The sequence below is a fragment of the Dermacentor variabilis genome, chromosome 9, assembly GCF_050947875.1.
Source record: "Dermacentor variabilis isolate Ectoservices chromosome 9, ASM5094787v1, whole genome shotgun sequence".
NCBI classification, from domain to species: Eukaryota; Metazoa; Arthropoda; class Arachnida; order Ixodida; family Ixodidae; genus Dermacentor; species Dermacentor variabilis.
In genome coordinates, this window is record NC_134576.1 from 46,391,397 (window position 1) to 46,406,297 (window position 14,901).

At 41.6% G+C, this 14,901-nt stretch overlaps 3 protein-coding genes across 4 annotated transcripts in view; 2 read left to right on the forward strand and 1 right to left on the reverse strand.

Annotated features, from left to right (window-relative positions):
• Positions 1-14,901, forward strand: part of LOC142592657 (uncharacterized) — a 148,420-nt gene that overhangs the window by 34,042 nt on the left and 99,477 nt on the right. For both annotated transcript variants that reach the window (XR_012830760.1, XM_075704224.1), the window contains exon 6: positions 14,005-14,123. Coding sequence is in view for 1 of the 2 variants with exons in the window: in XM_075704224.1 (XP_075560339.1) it covers positions 14,005-14,123 (119 nt within the window). In the remaining variant the exon portion in view is untranslated. The remainder of the gene's footprint in view (positions 1-14,004; positions 14,124-14,901) is intronic.
• Positions 279-4,067, reverse strand: LOC142592656 (uncharacterized). Its single transcript, XM_075704223.1, has 12 exons — positions 3,866-4,067; positions 3,696-3,802; positions 3,459-3,572; positions 3,181-3,367; positions 2,973-3,056; positions 1,853-1,924; positions 1,746-1,781; positions 1,649-1,681; positions 1,546-1,578; positions 1,437-1,468; positions 577-796; positions 279-495 (listed from the first exon to the last, which is right to left on the reverse strand). The coding sequence occupies exons 1-12, from the start codon at positions 4,065-4,067 to the stop codon at positions 365-367; spliced, it is 1,251 nt and encodes a 416-aa protein (XP_075560338.1). The 3' UTR covers positions 279-364.
• LOC142592655 (uncharacterized) lies at positions 4,112-9,933 on the forward strand. Its single transcript, XM_075704222.1, has 3 exons — positions 4,112-5,577; positions 6,176-6,293; positions 6,737-9,933. Exons 1-3 carry the CDS (start codon positions 4,510-4,512, stop codon positions 7,984-7,986), a joined length of 2,436 nt encoding a protein of 811 aa, XP_075560337.1. The 5' UTR covers positions 4,112-4,509; the 3' UTR covers positions 7,987-9,933.

Genomic DNA, 14,901 nt, shown 5'->3' on the forward strand with positions numbered 1-14,901 from the left:
CTAACTGCTATTTAACTGGCGTGCAACTGGTTCCAGTTCAACTGGTTTAAGGAACACATTCCCAGTCAGTAACTGGGACCAGTTGCGACCTGGGACCAGTTGGCATCTGGGACCAGTTGGCATCTGGGACCAGTTGGGATCTGGGACCAGTTGCCAGCTGGTCGTAGTCCCAGAACCAGCCCCCCTCTGTGCCAGAATGTCCATCTACTCCAGCTAGCTCAAATGATCTTGAACTTGCGAATAATGGTCATCCTAGCACTTCAGACACTCTAAAGGACTCCACGTAGAAAAAATAACTTTATTATCACAGTTGAGTGACTAGGGTGTCGGTTCTCTGCCTTGACTTAGCATGGTCGTCATTGCTTCAAGGAAACATTCCTCTTCGTCTCTCTGCTTTGATACAATCTTGAATTTTTTCCGACAGTATATTAGTTAAGTTTGCAGCTGCTGCTGATGCATCGATGTTGTTTACCCGTGACCAGTGGGACAGGGTTGCTGCAAAATAAGTAACAATTGTTACATGCGTGTTTCATAACAGCCATATCAATTTATATGAGATATACACAGCAGACAAACCTTCAACAATGTTGACTTTCTCAGGTGTCAACGCAGGCTTTGGAAGCTCGCCAAGGTTCTTTTTCCTTGGAGCTACGCCCCCCTTGACGCTGCGTGCCGCCAAAACCTTTTGCGACCATATGGCCTGGGCGGTTTCCTTCACCACTAATGTGGGCTTCTTATGACTAAGTATTCTCTTAGCCTGTATTGAGGTCAGGCAAATGCCTCTCTGAAGATGAAACTGTAAAAAATCAATAAGAGTGAAGCAACATCTTTCTATGATACTGCTATTGGAAGACACTATGCAAAATGTGCAACTTAGCACTAGTAACAATGTTACTAGTGCTAAGTTGCACTAGCAATGTTACTAGTGCTAATTAGAATTTAGGTATCTTTAAGCTTGTTGCAAGTGCATTACACCAAGGTGTGTTCATAATGTCTAGCTACTAAAAATGATAGATGCAAGTATTCCAATACAAGCGGCCTGCACTCTCTACAAGCCAGCAGATTACCTGTACTGTATAGCTACATTTATTTTACAGCACATTTCACAAATTTATGTTAGCTTTTCTTAGCTTGAATTTCTCAGTTTTGTGCCATGTTCATTGGCAGCATGCCAAGATGCTGCACACCGGTAAGTGATAGATGCAGCTTAGAGATGTTCTGCAGGCACCTGCTTTGACGACGTTACTATACCTGTTTCATTAGCGAGCAGGCATAGCCCACAAAAATAATAACACCTTGTCATTGGGATTAAACAAGTACTGTGACAAAATATGTGCTTTTAAGCTGGATGTAAAGAAGGTTTGGTAGAGTAAGCCTGCTTGTTTTGATCATAGGGTGCTAGAACTTCCCAGATTAGATGCAAAATATATACTTACAGAGCCATCACACAAATATGCGAAGTCCTCCCCTGAAAAACATTTACAACATTTGTGAAGGGTGCAGTGCTAGAACTTTCCTACAATTGAAACATGCAAACATGGCTACCTGTCACAGATGGTTCGTCACCAGCTCCACTTGCTGTGCATAAGGAAAGAGGAAAAGTTCATGCTTACAACAAATGCTGCACATAAGCATGCCAGTAACTCACCAGTTATTGCTGAAGCTGGTTCCTCTATGAAGGCTGTAAGTCAATAATTCATATTGTTATCACACGTAAGAAATGGAATTCACAAATGAAACCTTACCGTCAATGGGCCTTTTTGAGTGCAGACTGTCAGTCGCTGTAATTAAGTATGGAAATGCCAGAATTTAGCTCTCATGCCCATAGCAACACATACATCCTTCAACTTACTCTGTACCAAGGGTGTCGTACTTCGCATGGCCATTTCTTTATCTTTGTCAGCGGGAGGTTCAGTTCCAAGGGCTGTATTAAGAAAATGGTGTAGCCTCTTTCAATTTCATTCACATGCAACATTCCACTTCATGTAAGCATGCAAAATTAAATAAGATCATTCACATGCAACATTCCACTTCATGTAAGCATGCAAAATTAAATAAGATCTATTTGCAAGACACACAGTTTTCATACAAATTTGCAACTTTAAGATAGAGAAGCCTTATTTCTTTTTGCCACTAGTACTGCGAGAAAATATTAAAAAGCACCGAAAACTTGAATAAACCTTTCCCTTGATATTCATACCGGGTGCCTTTTCTTTACTATAAATAATTGCTGAAAATTACTTGTAGCAGGTAACATAATTCTAGTGATTGAGCTGGACTAGTAAAAACGTCTGAAAATTCCTTGCATGAGAAATTGAAATGACAATTAACAATCAGCCTATTCACAAAAAGTTACCAATCAAATTGTCTAATTGATTGCTATTATGACGCATATTGAAATTTACAAATTGAAGCTGGTAGTTCATAAGATACATGTCCTTGAAACAAATTTTCGGAATGGTGTCAGTTTCGACATATTCACTCCCAAAGTGTGACAAATGACAAAGTACATGGACGCCTCAGTTACTTTTGTTTCATTGCGTAAAATGACCTTTGTTAAGAAAGTGGAACAAAAGTGCATTCTTATCACAAGTTTCATGGCACACATCTTGAAATGTGCGTGATCCTTACAATTTGTTCCAAGTGGATATGCTTTGCTAACTTACTGGCTACAATTAGTAAATTGCTGTGTTTTGAAGTAATTTTTAAAAGTTAATTAGTTATTATTGTTAAGTAATGTATTATTATGCTCTTTGATTTCTCATGCAAGTAATGTCTGCCACTTCAGTTAATCTAGTTCAAGGAGTACTGCAATTGAGCTACCTCAGGTGACTGTCAATTCTGTATATAGTCTAAAAAACAACCCTCCATATGTATGTATGTATGTGTGTGTGTGTATATGTATATATATATGTGTATATATATATATATACATACATATACATATATATGCAAGAAAAATCAATATGCACCGAGGTTGGTCTTGGCCGTCGTCTTCTTTACGGCAGTTTCTACAGCTGAGGTTTCAGCCTGTCTACTGTGCTGCAGGTCATCAACTGTTAAAATGTTTAACAAATATTCAAGAGACATACATGATTGGAATGAACAGACTGACATAAACATATAAAGAACTTTCTGAGTTTATGTATTAACAAGGAAGACTATGTACGTTGTACTTACACCTCAAAAATTTTGAATTGAGCAGCACCTGCTGCGATCTGACTTGTTCTTGAAGGAACATATTATCTTGTCGCAGCTCCATGCACCTTTCTTTCCAAAAATGAGTTTTCTTCTTTTCTTCTTCTAATTCTGCCCTCGATATGAGGGAGTCGTCCGAGCTTGAAGACGAACTCACCCGTCTTTTCCGCTGCATAAAAAAAAAATTTTTTTTTGTGCTTCACTGAAGCTTCAAAGTGGGGAAAAAAAAGTGAGTAACAAGTATTTGCTAGTATGCTCACAGTTTGTTCCGAGATTTTCGGGAGAGCCTGATTCATCTGCTTTTTCAGTATTTGTTCATACCGGTCTTTCTTGGCTGCAGTCCGGTTGACAACAGTTTTTTTGTTTCTTGCTCCCTGCAAATTTTAGAATACACATGCTCCAAACACTTAGATAATATCTATTTCATAAATCAGCAGTTAAAAGAAATAGAAAATAAAGACGGGACAAAAGACTTGCGATCGAACACGTGCACTTACAGTGGCCTTTTTAGGCAGTACAGCTTCTTCATCATTGAAGTCCTCATCGATCGTCATTTTAGGAATGTGTATTCTCTTTGGTGCTTCTCGAGTTTCTTTCTCTGTGGCTGAAAGTGTACGTGCGAATATTAGACTAACTCATCGATCAGGGCAGACACGATTCCACTTACCTCCAAGTCGAAGTATCTGAGCCCGATAATCTCCAGTGTTGTCGCTATCAACTTGGTCCTCCCAGTGTACAACATACACTGTCTTGCTGTCGAAATCTGTCTCGTGCTCCGGATGAAAATCGCGGATGTCATCCACTCGAACGACATACCGGCGAGTGTCATGCATATGGTCGTGATCCAGGAACCGAACTAGGGCATACATATTGAAACAACTCACATGTACTACACAACGTGCTAAAATGCGTGCTGCACACTACCGACTGGAGACGACTAGAACGGCGTGGATTGTGGATGGCTCAGCTCAGCCATGCACAGCCATCCGACCAAGAGATCTGAATTTGTTTACGCGCACAAACTGAATATGCAGTGATAACATTATCAAAGAGGTGGCCTAAGTGAGTGAAAATTTTTAACGCAGATTTGTTGCTCGGTATCAAAATAAAAACATATAATGCTGTTTAGTCGCTTTTGTTTCATAGCTGCTTCATAGCCGACGCAATCCAGATCTTAAGACGTTTGCGCCTATGCACGTGTTTGCAAGTTGTGGCCTCAAATATTTTAGCTCAAGCGCACACTTCGTCTCTTTTTTTTAATTAGTTCGAAAAGTTTATATCGCAGTGCGAATTTTAGCCTGTTCCGCCGTCATGTCTAAGCGGCGCAAGCTCTATTTAGAGCCATTATTTGAAGGGAACGAGCTGCCGAGATCAACGTGGTACAGGGCGTCTCGCCCCGTGCCGAACACCAGCGAAGTGCAAAGCGTGATATCGGACGGTGTTCCTGCTGCTGAAGAACCCGCTGGGAATTCAACAGTTTCCGTGAACGACTGGTCAAACGAGGAAGTCGACGAGTGCGAAGATTTTGGGCAGAGCGTCCACGAGGAACGCCATGCACAGAACGCAAATGAAAATCGTGAAGGTGAAGATAACGGCTTCCAGTCATTTCCTAGTCTAAGCTCTGATTTATCGGCAGAAGACATCGTGACCCTAGTCATGGACTTTGCGGTCAACTTTGATTTATCGTGGACACAAGTAGCGCACTTGATGAAGCTAGTCAGTTTTTTACTGAAAAGAAACGATCTCCCAGACACAAAGTTCCTTTTCAAGAAGTTTGCGGGGATCTCGACTGAAAGCATGGTCTTTCATTTCTACTGTCCTGAATGTGTGTGCCTTCTTGGCGAATGTGACGGAGACCTCAAGAAAAGGAAAGAAATGAAAGCAACATGTGCGCAGTGCAAACAGCTGTATACAGGAGATACCCTTACGGCGCAAGGAAGTTTCTTTGTCAGTCTTCCCATGGGGCAGCAGATCGCTTCAATTCTGTCATCTGAAAAAAATTCCAGGGCGCTGAAAAACTCTTTAGATGTACTGTCACATCGTTCAGAGGCCGCCTTCATGGCAGACATTACAGACGGAAGTTTGTATCAGCAGCAACGCAAGGATCTCGGTCTCGGTGCTATGGACTTGACCATGACGATCAACTCTGATGGAAGTCCGGTTTTCAACTCGTCAAAGTTTTCAATATGGCCCGTTCAGACGATAGTTAATGAGTTGCCTCCAGGATTGCGGTCCAAAAATGTTACAGTTGCCATGCTGTGGTACGGCCAGTGCCATCCAGATATGACATTGGTGCTGGAGGCATTTTCCAAGCAAATGGACTCTCTCGCCGAGACTGGCATCAACTGGACGTGTGACGGAGAGACCTTTCACTCAAAAGTGAGTAATTCCTTCTATTTGTTTTTGTAAGTTTCATCTAGAAAATGTAAAGGCACATCATCTATCCCTCCGCACAATTCCACAACCAAAAAATGAAGAAACACATTTAAAAAGTGTAAGGACGATGGGATTGAAAATACTTATTGTTGCACTAGCTTTCTTTTTCTTTTTGGAAGCGCCATTTGTGTAATCTGATTTTGACTGCTGTATAACATGTCAAAAACTAACCAACCTACAAAATAACTTTTTATTTTTAAGGTGAGTCGCAAAATTGAATTGCAATTTTTTTTTAGTTAGGTTATTCCAATGAATAATGTTATTGTTGTCAAAAGACCAATTGTCAGCACATAAGCTTTTGAACCAAGTGTAATATACCAGTGTCACACGGCCACTTGCAATCGCTATTGAGCCCGATTCGGATAGAAATTCTGGACCACAGTTGGCATCCTCACGCAGCTTGCGCAAAGGACCCGATCTTGACCGAGAAATTCTATCCCAACTGGGCTCAATTGCAATTGAAAGTGCACCATTTGAAAACCATATGACAGCTTCTCATTTTTACATCAAAGACCTTATTTTCCTTTTCCGGTCTTTACAGGTCTACTGTTTCACTGGTACGGCTGATGCCCCAGCCAGGGCTCTGATGCAGAACACGGTCCAGTATAATGGATACTTTGGGTGTGGCTGGTGTTTGCACCCTGGCAAGTGCATTGAAGGTAAGCAAACTCACTTTTATACAAAAACATTTAGCTGACTGCATTTTAATGTGTCTATTGGTTTTACCATCACTAGTTTGCCACTGTAATTTGGTTTCTGCATTCTTATTTCCTCTACACAAACTTGTGTTTTGAGCATTCTTTTTGCGAAGTAGTTTTGCCTCAAGTAAAAGTCAGTGTAAATACCAAAGGTCAGTGTAAATACAAGTAAAAAAAAAAAAAGAAAGGCTGCAGCCTTTCTTTTTTTTTTTTTACTTGTACAAACTTTTTGAAAGCTTAATGGGAACTTCACATCAGCATGCACTGACGTGGCTGTTGGGAGTGTCACATGTATTCAGGAATATTAATACAAGTTGGAATATGTATTATTCATTGCAGGAAAGGTTTATTTGCCTACCGGTTAGTTTTGTACTTAATTTATTTCCTTTATATTTATTTGGCAGGAACAGTCAAGTATCCTGTCAGCACCACAGCTGTGCCCGACAGGACTAAAGAAGGAATGATTGAGGACATGGCTGAAGCTCACAGAAGCGGAGTGAATGTTCGGGGAGTGAAGGGGCCATCCCCACTGATAAACTTGTTGGGATTCGATATTGTGTGGGGCTTCACCCCTGACTACATGCATTGTGTTTTGCTTGGAGTGACACGCCAGTTTATGGAGTTGTGGTTGTCTGGTGTTGGGGCTCCGTATTATATTGGATCACCTCAATGTGTTACGACAATTGATCAAAGGCTGTGTGCCATAAAGCCGCCACAGTGCATCACACGCCTGCCGAGATCTGTTCAGCTGAGAAAGTTTTGGAAGGCAAGTGAGTGGCAGCAGTGGCTTTTGTATTTCAGCCTTGTGTGTGTTGACGGAATGTTGCCAGGCAAGTACATGAAGCACTTCAGCCTGCTGGTAAAAGCAGTGTACCTTCTTCTTGCAGATACTGTCTCAGCTGAAGACATAAGGCAGAGCACAGAATGCCTTGTGCAATTTGTTGTTGGTGTTCAATTCCTTTATTCCAAAAAAGAAATGACATCAAATGTGCATTTATTGCTACATCTTGCGAAAAGTGCTACGATGCAAGGGCCACTTTGGGCACACTCTTGCTTTGTTTTTGAAGCAGCAATAGGAAAGATTAAAAAATTGATTACTTCTGCAAAGGGCGTGCCTCATCAAGTGATGAGCAGAGTCCTAATGGCCAACAAAGTTGGTGCATACAAGGCAACTGCAAGTCGCCAAGTGAAAGATTTTGTGTGCTGGGATATGCGCAAGGACGAATCGCTAGCGCTTTTAGGCAAGCCAAGGCTTGCCAGTGTGTCTCTTCGTAGATTAATCGAGGCACAGGTCCCTCAGCAGATCACTGGCCCTGTTGAGGAACATGACAGAGTCCGTATCTCTGGGCGTGTGTTCCACAGTGAACAATACCAAAGGCCTGACAGAACCGACTGCACAGCTGTACGACTGCCAAACAATATGCATGCAAAGATACAGCATATTGTCTCAGTGAGCTGCAGCGACAGAAAGAGAATTTACTTCGTATCGAAGAGCTATGTTAGTTCTCTCTCTTTTGGCACAACACACATTTCAAGCGTTCAAAAGTGCATGCCAGAGAAGGTCATAGAGGTTGACAATAAAACAGCTGCATGCCTTTGGATTGAACGTGATGGAATGCAGTTTTTTTGCAATCTCGTCAATCGTTTCCAGTAATACATTTTTTACTTAACTTTTGTTTACATTCCGCTTTTTATGAAATAACTTTAAATATAAGCACAATCTGTGAGTATGCTTGCTATGAGCTTTATACATATTGTTACAGAACAAAATCAGAAGTGCCCTTCCACTCTGCGAAGAAGGATGACCAGCGAAGCTGTGTATGTGGGCCCCTTAATGGCATACTACACCGCCGCAGGTCGGCCCGGCATTGCACTATCTTCGGGATCGGCCCACATATGGGGAGTGCTTAATGCCTGCTTCACCTCCGCCGCGGGTCAGCGGAGGTGATGCTTAGAACATTTAATGTCATGGTTTTCAGGAAATTAGTATTCAGCAAAGTTTAAACTAGCTACAACATCCCATTTAAAACTCACAATGTTTGTGTTGTTCAGTTCCTCTGGATAAATTGAATGTTAATAACAAATGAGTGTTACTTCCTCTGGTATCTTTGAATGTCACTAATAAAAGTTTCCGAAAACATCCTTATAGTACAACGCTAAAGACCATGCGGCTGGCAACTTCACATTGTAGCACCTTTCGACATTGATGTCATCAACTTGACGAGTTCTGTGGCTCTGGGGCTTCCCGTGATGTCCCCCAAGCTCTGTTGACATTACCGATCGGGATGTTTGTGCATAGAGCATGATGGGAGACGATACTACTTTGTTGCCAGGCTGTTTGCCAGATGCAGTTACCAGGTGGCATGCTGAAGAGATTTCGCTTTTCAACTTTATTTCAGACATGTTACTGTGGCTTATGAGGTCTCAACACAGAAAACTGAATAATTCTTGGTGTGGTTACTTCCTACAACATGAATATTTCGCTGACCATAAATGTGAAATAAAATTCTATCATTAGAATTAACCTAGAACAAGATTGTAAAATCAGTGACCTTAAAACCATGCTGCATGCTTAGGAAATGAATTGCAATTTATATGTTTCGACTCTTTTACCTTGAGTATGCCACTACGGCATGGAACGTGAAAACTAATAAACTTGTTCCCTGAAAGCTATTCAGAACCACTTTGTTACTTGCATGTAAAAGAATTGTCTTATTGTCAGGACCATTTCAAAGGTCACTGTACTTTTTTCTAGACTATCTCTTCGACTGAATCTTGTGTGGAAATACAGGATTCCTGGTTGTGCTATAATGTCCTCCTAGAACTTGCATTCTCTGTTATTGTTTATACATTTTTTCTTCCCTTGTACAAGAGAGTACTTTATTTTGCATGATCACGTTTGCTTTGTTGGCATTATTTTGTATTGTTTGTGTATTCACGGCGGTATTTTGCATTGGTATTTCATGTATTATTGTTTCTTTTGTTTTTTGTTCCTGTCCTGACCGTGTAATAATATAATTTGTTTTGTCTACTACCTGAGAGGATGTCCCTCTACAGCTTTATGCTCAAGGAACTCCTTCTATATCTTCAATTTTATTACACATATTAGCAGCTCAATAAAACATGATTCTGATTCTGACAAGTGGACATATCTAAAGCCGCCCACATGCATTTCATGGTAATGTCAGTGCTTTACTTATTAAAGATAGTTCTTTTTCTCATGTAGGATAAACAAATAAAACAAAGGTCCTGAAGCGATGTTTGTGCCCCTGATAACGTTTTCCCTGAAGCATGCAGAAACCTGGTACTACAACCAGTGACATGAATATTTGTGGTAGAACACCATCTAAAACACTTCTTGAACATTTTCTTTTTCTTTGCTTAGAAGTTCCTTTTTTTGTCAGTGTTTATTCTTTGATATATTATGTTTGCATTGAACAAGCAGTGTGTTGGTAATCTGTTCCTTATGTATGAACAGTATTTAGGTACAGTCTCTTTTACATTGTATATTTTTGTGTGGATTTAATTATGTAACCCCTGCCCATGTGCCTTTGGATAAATGTAGTCACATAAATAAAAATTTTGGGCTGTTCATCTAACACATCACATGCTTTTTTTCCTTTCAAACATGAAATAAAGAGCCTGAAGCATCCGATCTCAATGTGTAGACAGCTTCCATATAAACCTCACAAAACTATCTAATAAAACATTTTTGGCAAATCACTGAAGGAGTTGCTATTTATGAATTGTAAATATAGATTGTAATTATCGTACTAACCAAAGATATGTTGGCACACATACAAGGACAGACATATAGGTGTATGTCTTGACACAGGGCTGGCCCTTTCTGAAATTTGACAGATACCTAGCCTTCGATTATACTGAAAAAATATTTGTGCCCCCTGTACTACTATTTTGCTTGCTCCCGCAGAAGAAAAACAATAAGCCTTGACAATGCGGGTTCATCTGCAAATATTAGATGCATCACCTCGCACCCTCTTGCCCCTCTATTCAAGAACGCAACTTAAGTTGCAGCCCATGTTTGACTTGATTTAAATTATGCCTGTCGTGAATGCACCGGAGGAAACGCAATGACCGTCCTGGGCACGTTCATGCCAGGCGTCAAAGTCAAGCACGGGCTCCAACTTAAGCCGCATTCTTGAATGCGCAGTTTATGTTTCACAATAAAATAAGATGCACTTTTTCTCAATTTGAATATGCTAAGATCATATAATGGCAACTTTCATAGTGCATGTGTCAGTTCCATCTAGATGCATATAGAATACTACTATCATTATAGGAATAAGAACTACCCATTTTGAGATTCATAAAGTGAAGTTACAGGTTAACTGCTTCATGTAAACTGTGATACGATACGCCCATTTGGCTGCCAACTGGGAACATTTACTGCTCATCTGGTCTATTACCTGAAAATTTCATGGCCAGTTGGTGCCCAATTAACTGTCGAGCCAGTTGATTTCTACATGGTCCAACTGGGACCAGTTGCTGGCCAACTGGTCTGTACATGGAAATAACATGCCCAGTTGGCTCATAGCTGGAACCAGTTCACTTCCACTTGGGCTCCAACTGGAACCAGTTGGTTTCCACTCAGCCTCCAACTGGAACCAGTTGGTTACCACTTTGCCTCCAACTGGGACCACTTGCTCCCCAGTAGAGTACCAGTTGTATTTCAACTGGGACCAGTTGATTACCAGATGAAACCACTTAATACCAGTTGTAACCACTTGAGATCCCAGTTCAGGATTTTCACTAGGGACGGTTGAAGGCGAGGGTGCTTGCCGGTACGGAACAAGTGGAGGAGTTTCTCGTCGTTCAACTGACTGCCCTGAACGCGCTTCTCGGCAAATCGAAGTGCCAGCAGTGCTCATCCCTACCAGGACTTTCAGTTCAGCTGGGAAGAAGACATGGATTAGCAGCGCAAATCATACTGGCGTGCGCGTTTTGCGGCGCTGTCGCGAAGGGGTGGCCATTGCCACCGAAAGGGCGCAAAATTTTTTATGTGAATATGAGGGCTGCACAGGCTGTTAAAAGTATTGGCAAAGGGGCAACAGCTTTGACCGATTTCTGGTCAATAATGAATGTCTCCCGTAGAGGGTTGCATCGTAAAACATTTCAGAAACATCTCAAGGCCGAGTTCATACCTGCCAGTGAAACAGCTGCTGCGAATATTTTTTTTCTGATGCTGTAGTGGCAGTGAACAATGTTTACAGGGGGATGGACCCTACCTTTAATAAAAACATAACAGTGGTTTGTGATGGGACGTGGCTAACACGTGGCCATACATCCCACATAGGTGTTGGCACTGCAATAGAATTTTTCGCAGGACCGGTGCTCGACTGTGGTCCTATCAAACCGATGCCATGGTTGCACGCTTGGCCCCAAAGAAGGAGATGAAGGCTGTGATGATTGGAAAGCATCACACATCTGCCAAAAAAACACAGATGGGAACTCTGGCAGAATGGAGGTTGAAGCAGCATTGACTCTATTAGGAGGTCCCTTAGCAAACATGGCTTGCGATATACGAACATTGTTTGTGGTGCTGACAGTAGAACCTCTGTAGCACTCGGTCAGGGCAAGACTTATGGATTTATTCCCTTTATAAAGGAGGACTGCACTAATCATGTCAAGGAAAGTATGGGGATGGCTCTGCGTGCTCTGATCACAAAAGGCAAGAAAGGGGAACCTCTTGGAGGGAAAGCTGGCCTCACTCAAGATTTAATAAAAAAACTTACACATTACTATGGCATGGCTCTGCGTGACGACGACAATGTTCAAGACATGCAAAAGGCCGTGATGGTAGCATATTATCATATAACATCTACCGACGAAGACCCCCCATCGTGACCTTTGCCCGCAGGGGCCCCAAAGTTGGTGCCGACATCATGCTGCAGAAGCAGAGAAGCCTCCACCTCCTCACAGGTACTGGCTTTGTAAGCATGTTGCCGATGCATTGCTGCCCGAGTACCAACGCCTTTCTGACATGCAGCTCCTCAGAAAAAAGAATGCTGCCAAAAGCCTTCATTCGGTCATATAGTTGCTGCTGCCAAATGATAAAAACGCATCATTGGTTGCAACAGAGACAAATGTCCATGAGGCAGTCTGCAGATACAATGCTGCGGCCCGCTTATACGTATGCTGAGTATTGTGCAACACTTGGACTGCAGTAGGCACAACATGCTCTTCGCAGAGCAGCGTAAAAGAATGTCTTGCGGAAAAAAAAGTCAAGCAAGGCACATCAGACCAGAGGCAGGGCACTCGAGAAGCCGCGCACTGAGAAGTACACAAAAGACTACAACCCCGGTGTCTTTCGATAATGTAAAATCTAAGGTACAACTTTGAAAGCCTTTTTCTCAAAATTACTTTTCTTGCTTCCTGCTTTGCTTGTACCACTGATTTCTTCGTGACCACTAGGTCTATTTCAATTCCGTGTTTTTTCCCTGTATTCCTGGATGTACTGTCCAGGGCATGACACTCATGGTTTTGCAGTTTGACTTTACTGCAATTAACAATCGATAATCATCATATTTTTTAAGTGATTCAGCCTCGGAACAAGACCAGAAGGAGAAATATTATACATAAAAAAATTCTAAAGATATCTTTATGAAATTTATACAATAGTATCACAGAAACGTTGCTGATAAGTCTGCCAATTTTCGTAGAAATCCACGAAAAAATAAGAAAGTTGATTTCAAGCACCACATGCCCCCTTCAGTAAATAGATTTTCATTCTGTAAAGTTTACAGGTTTCAACTTTTTCTAATTTACAATATTGGAGGCCCACTGCATTCTCGCCACACAAATGGGTGCGCATTCAATGTCTACTTTGACTAGGAGCTCTAATGTCATGTGTACATTAGTTTTCTACTTTGAATTCATAAAAAGTGAGTGTGTGTTCGATTCAGAGATGTGTGTGGGTCGGGGCAAGTACTGCTAAATGAATGAGTGGTACATTTAGGTCTGTTTTCCTGCCTGTTGCTTAATTCGACACCATGGATAACTCGAGCACTTTCATCGAATCCACTAGGTTCAATTATGGAAGTCGACTGTTTTGCAGCTTTAAGCTCCTATCTTGGAAAGAGATGTTCCAGCTTGCTGGTAGCATTACAGCGCATGGGAGCCACACCCTTGATTCACATTGACTGCAGCAGTTTATTAACTTCATGTTATATCTTATCCAGTGTTTCATATTATGACTGTTCTAGCCTACATATATTGTTTGCATTAATATGCATATGATTGTTTTATTGTGGGTTCTTCTGTGTCACTGTGCCTCCCAAGATTGCTTACAGTGATAATTATACTGCTATATCTGTAGGATATAAGGGGGACGGTAATTTAAAAGTTGATATAACCTTTCCTTTCAGCGATGCAGCACATTTCTTTGCAGCTAAACCTCGGTACAATTAACATGGACATCGCAAATTATTGGATATTCTGAAGTATGTGTGAAGTGTTCCTCGCCAATATCAGCATGTAATGAATATATGCTTACAACTACTGTCAGATTCAATAAACGGTATTTTTGTGTTGGCCGCGATATGGTTATAACGAGGTTTGACTGTACTTGTTTTGTCTGTCTTTTGCACTGTTTTACTGTTACATAGAGATTGGTCTCCAATTAATGGTGTTTTGTGTGGATCCTTCCGTGCAGTTTGCCAAAAGCTAAGCGTCGGAAGGGTGTGACCGTGACAGCAGACGTGCCGCACGACTTTGGCAAAGTGTCCCACCCCGTCGCAGCTCCCGAGGATTTGACTGCCGACTTGCCGGCAGGTGGGTTGCCCGCATAATGGCTCGGGGAAAGGTTCAGCATATGCGAGAGACGGGACGGCATCGTGCACGACATGCCAACAGGAAAACGTGCTCACGAAAAAATGGTGGTCTTCTCGCACATGCAAAATATTGGCACGCCTGTCCTGCAGACATGAGAAAGGCGTTGACAGCAGCTGCTATTTGTTAGGAACTGAATTTGTATCTTTTTTTTTTATTTATTTACAAATACTGCAGGCCCTATTCGGGCCCAAGCAGGAGTGGGTACATACAGCAACGTAAATTACAACTGTCACTTAGCAATTAAGAACACAACAAAAACATGTACTATCTTATGCATCAGTGCAGTGAACATGACAGAGCTACAACACAAGAAGTGCACTGCGGTATTAGTAATGAAACCAGGTATTTTAAGTTTCCAGACAAATAAAAATTTGTTGGAAACTTGGAGCACATATAGCAGGCATTCTCCATTCATGAATGGAAGCTTGGAGAATAGCAAAAAGTACATGATAAGAAGCCAAAGATGCGACAATTGTGACGAAACCAAGATTGATAGGTGTAACTTTTGGAAGACAGGAAGAGGACAGTATGGATTAGAGAGCAAAAGACAAGTAACACAATTGCCGAGCTGAGAATGGGAGGCTTGAGTTGACCAGGTCACGTGATGCGTAGAGATATAACGGGGGTCCTGTGGATGTAACAGAATGGGTGCCTAACTCATCTGAACTGGAAAAGCATGCACTCTCTTCTTGCCCTGAATCCAGAATAGGAATTTCTA

What these genes read in the sequence shown, in the direction of transcription:
- LOC142592655 (XM_075704222.1), top strand. Translation starts at nt 4,510, where the DNA reads ATGTCTAAGCGGCGCAAGCTCTATTTAGAGCCATTATTTGAAGGGAAC. An exon ending in GAGAGACCTTTCACTCAAAA is followed by an intron (nt 5,578 to 6,175) that starts GTGAGTAATTCC and finishes CGGTCTTTACAG; the next exon opens with GTCTACTGTTTCACTGGTAC. An exon ending in CCCTGGCAAGTGCATTGAAG is followed by an intron (nt 6,294 to 6,736) that starts GTAAGCAAACTC and finishes TTTATTTGGCAG; the next exon opens with GAACAGTCAAGTATCCTGTC.
- LOC142592656 (XM_075704223.1), bottom strand. Translation starts at nt 4,067, where the DNA reads ATGTATGCCCTAGTTCGGTTCCTGGATCACGACCATATGCATGACACT. An exon ending in CGAAAATCTCGGAACAAACT is followed by an intron (nt 3,368 to 3,458) that starts GTGAGCATACTA and finishes TTTTTTATGCAG; the next exon opens with CGGAAAAGACGGGTGAGTTC. An exon ending in GAAAGTCAACATTGTTGAAG is followed by an intron (nt 496 to 576) that starts GTTTGTCTGCTG and finishes CTTATTTTGCAG; the next exon opens with CAACCCTGTCCCACTGGTCA.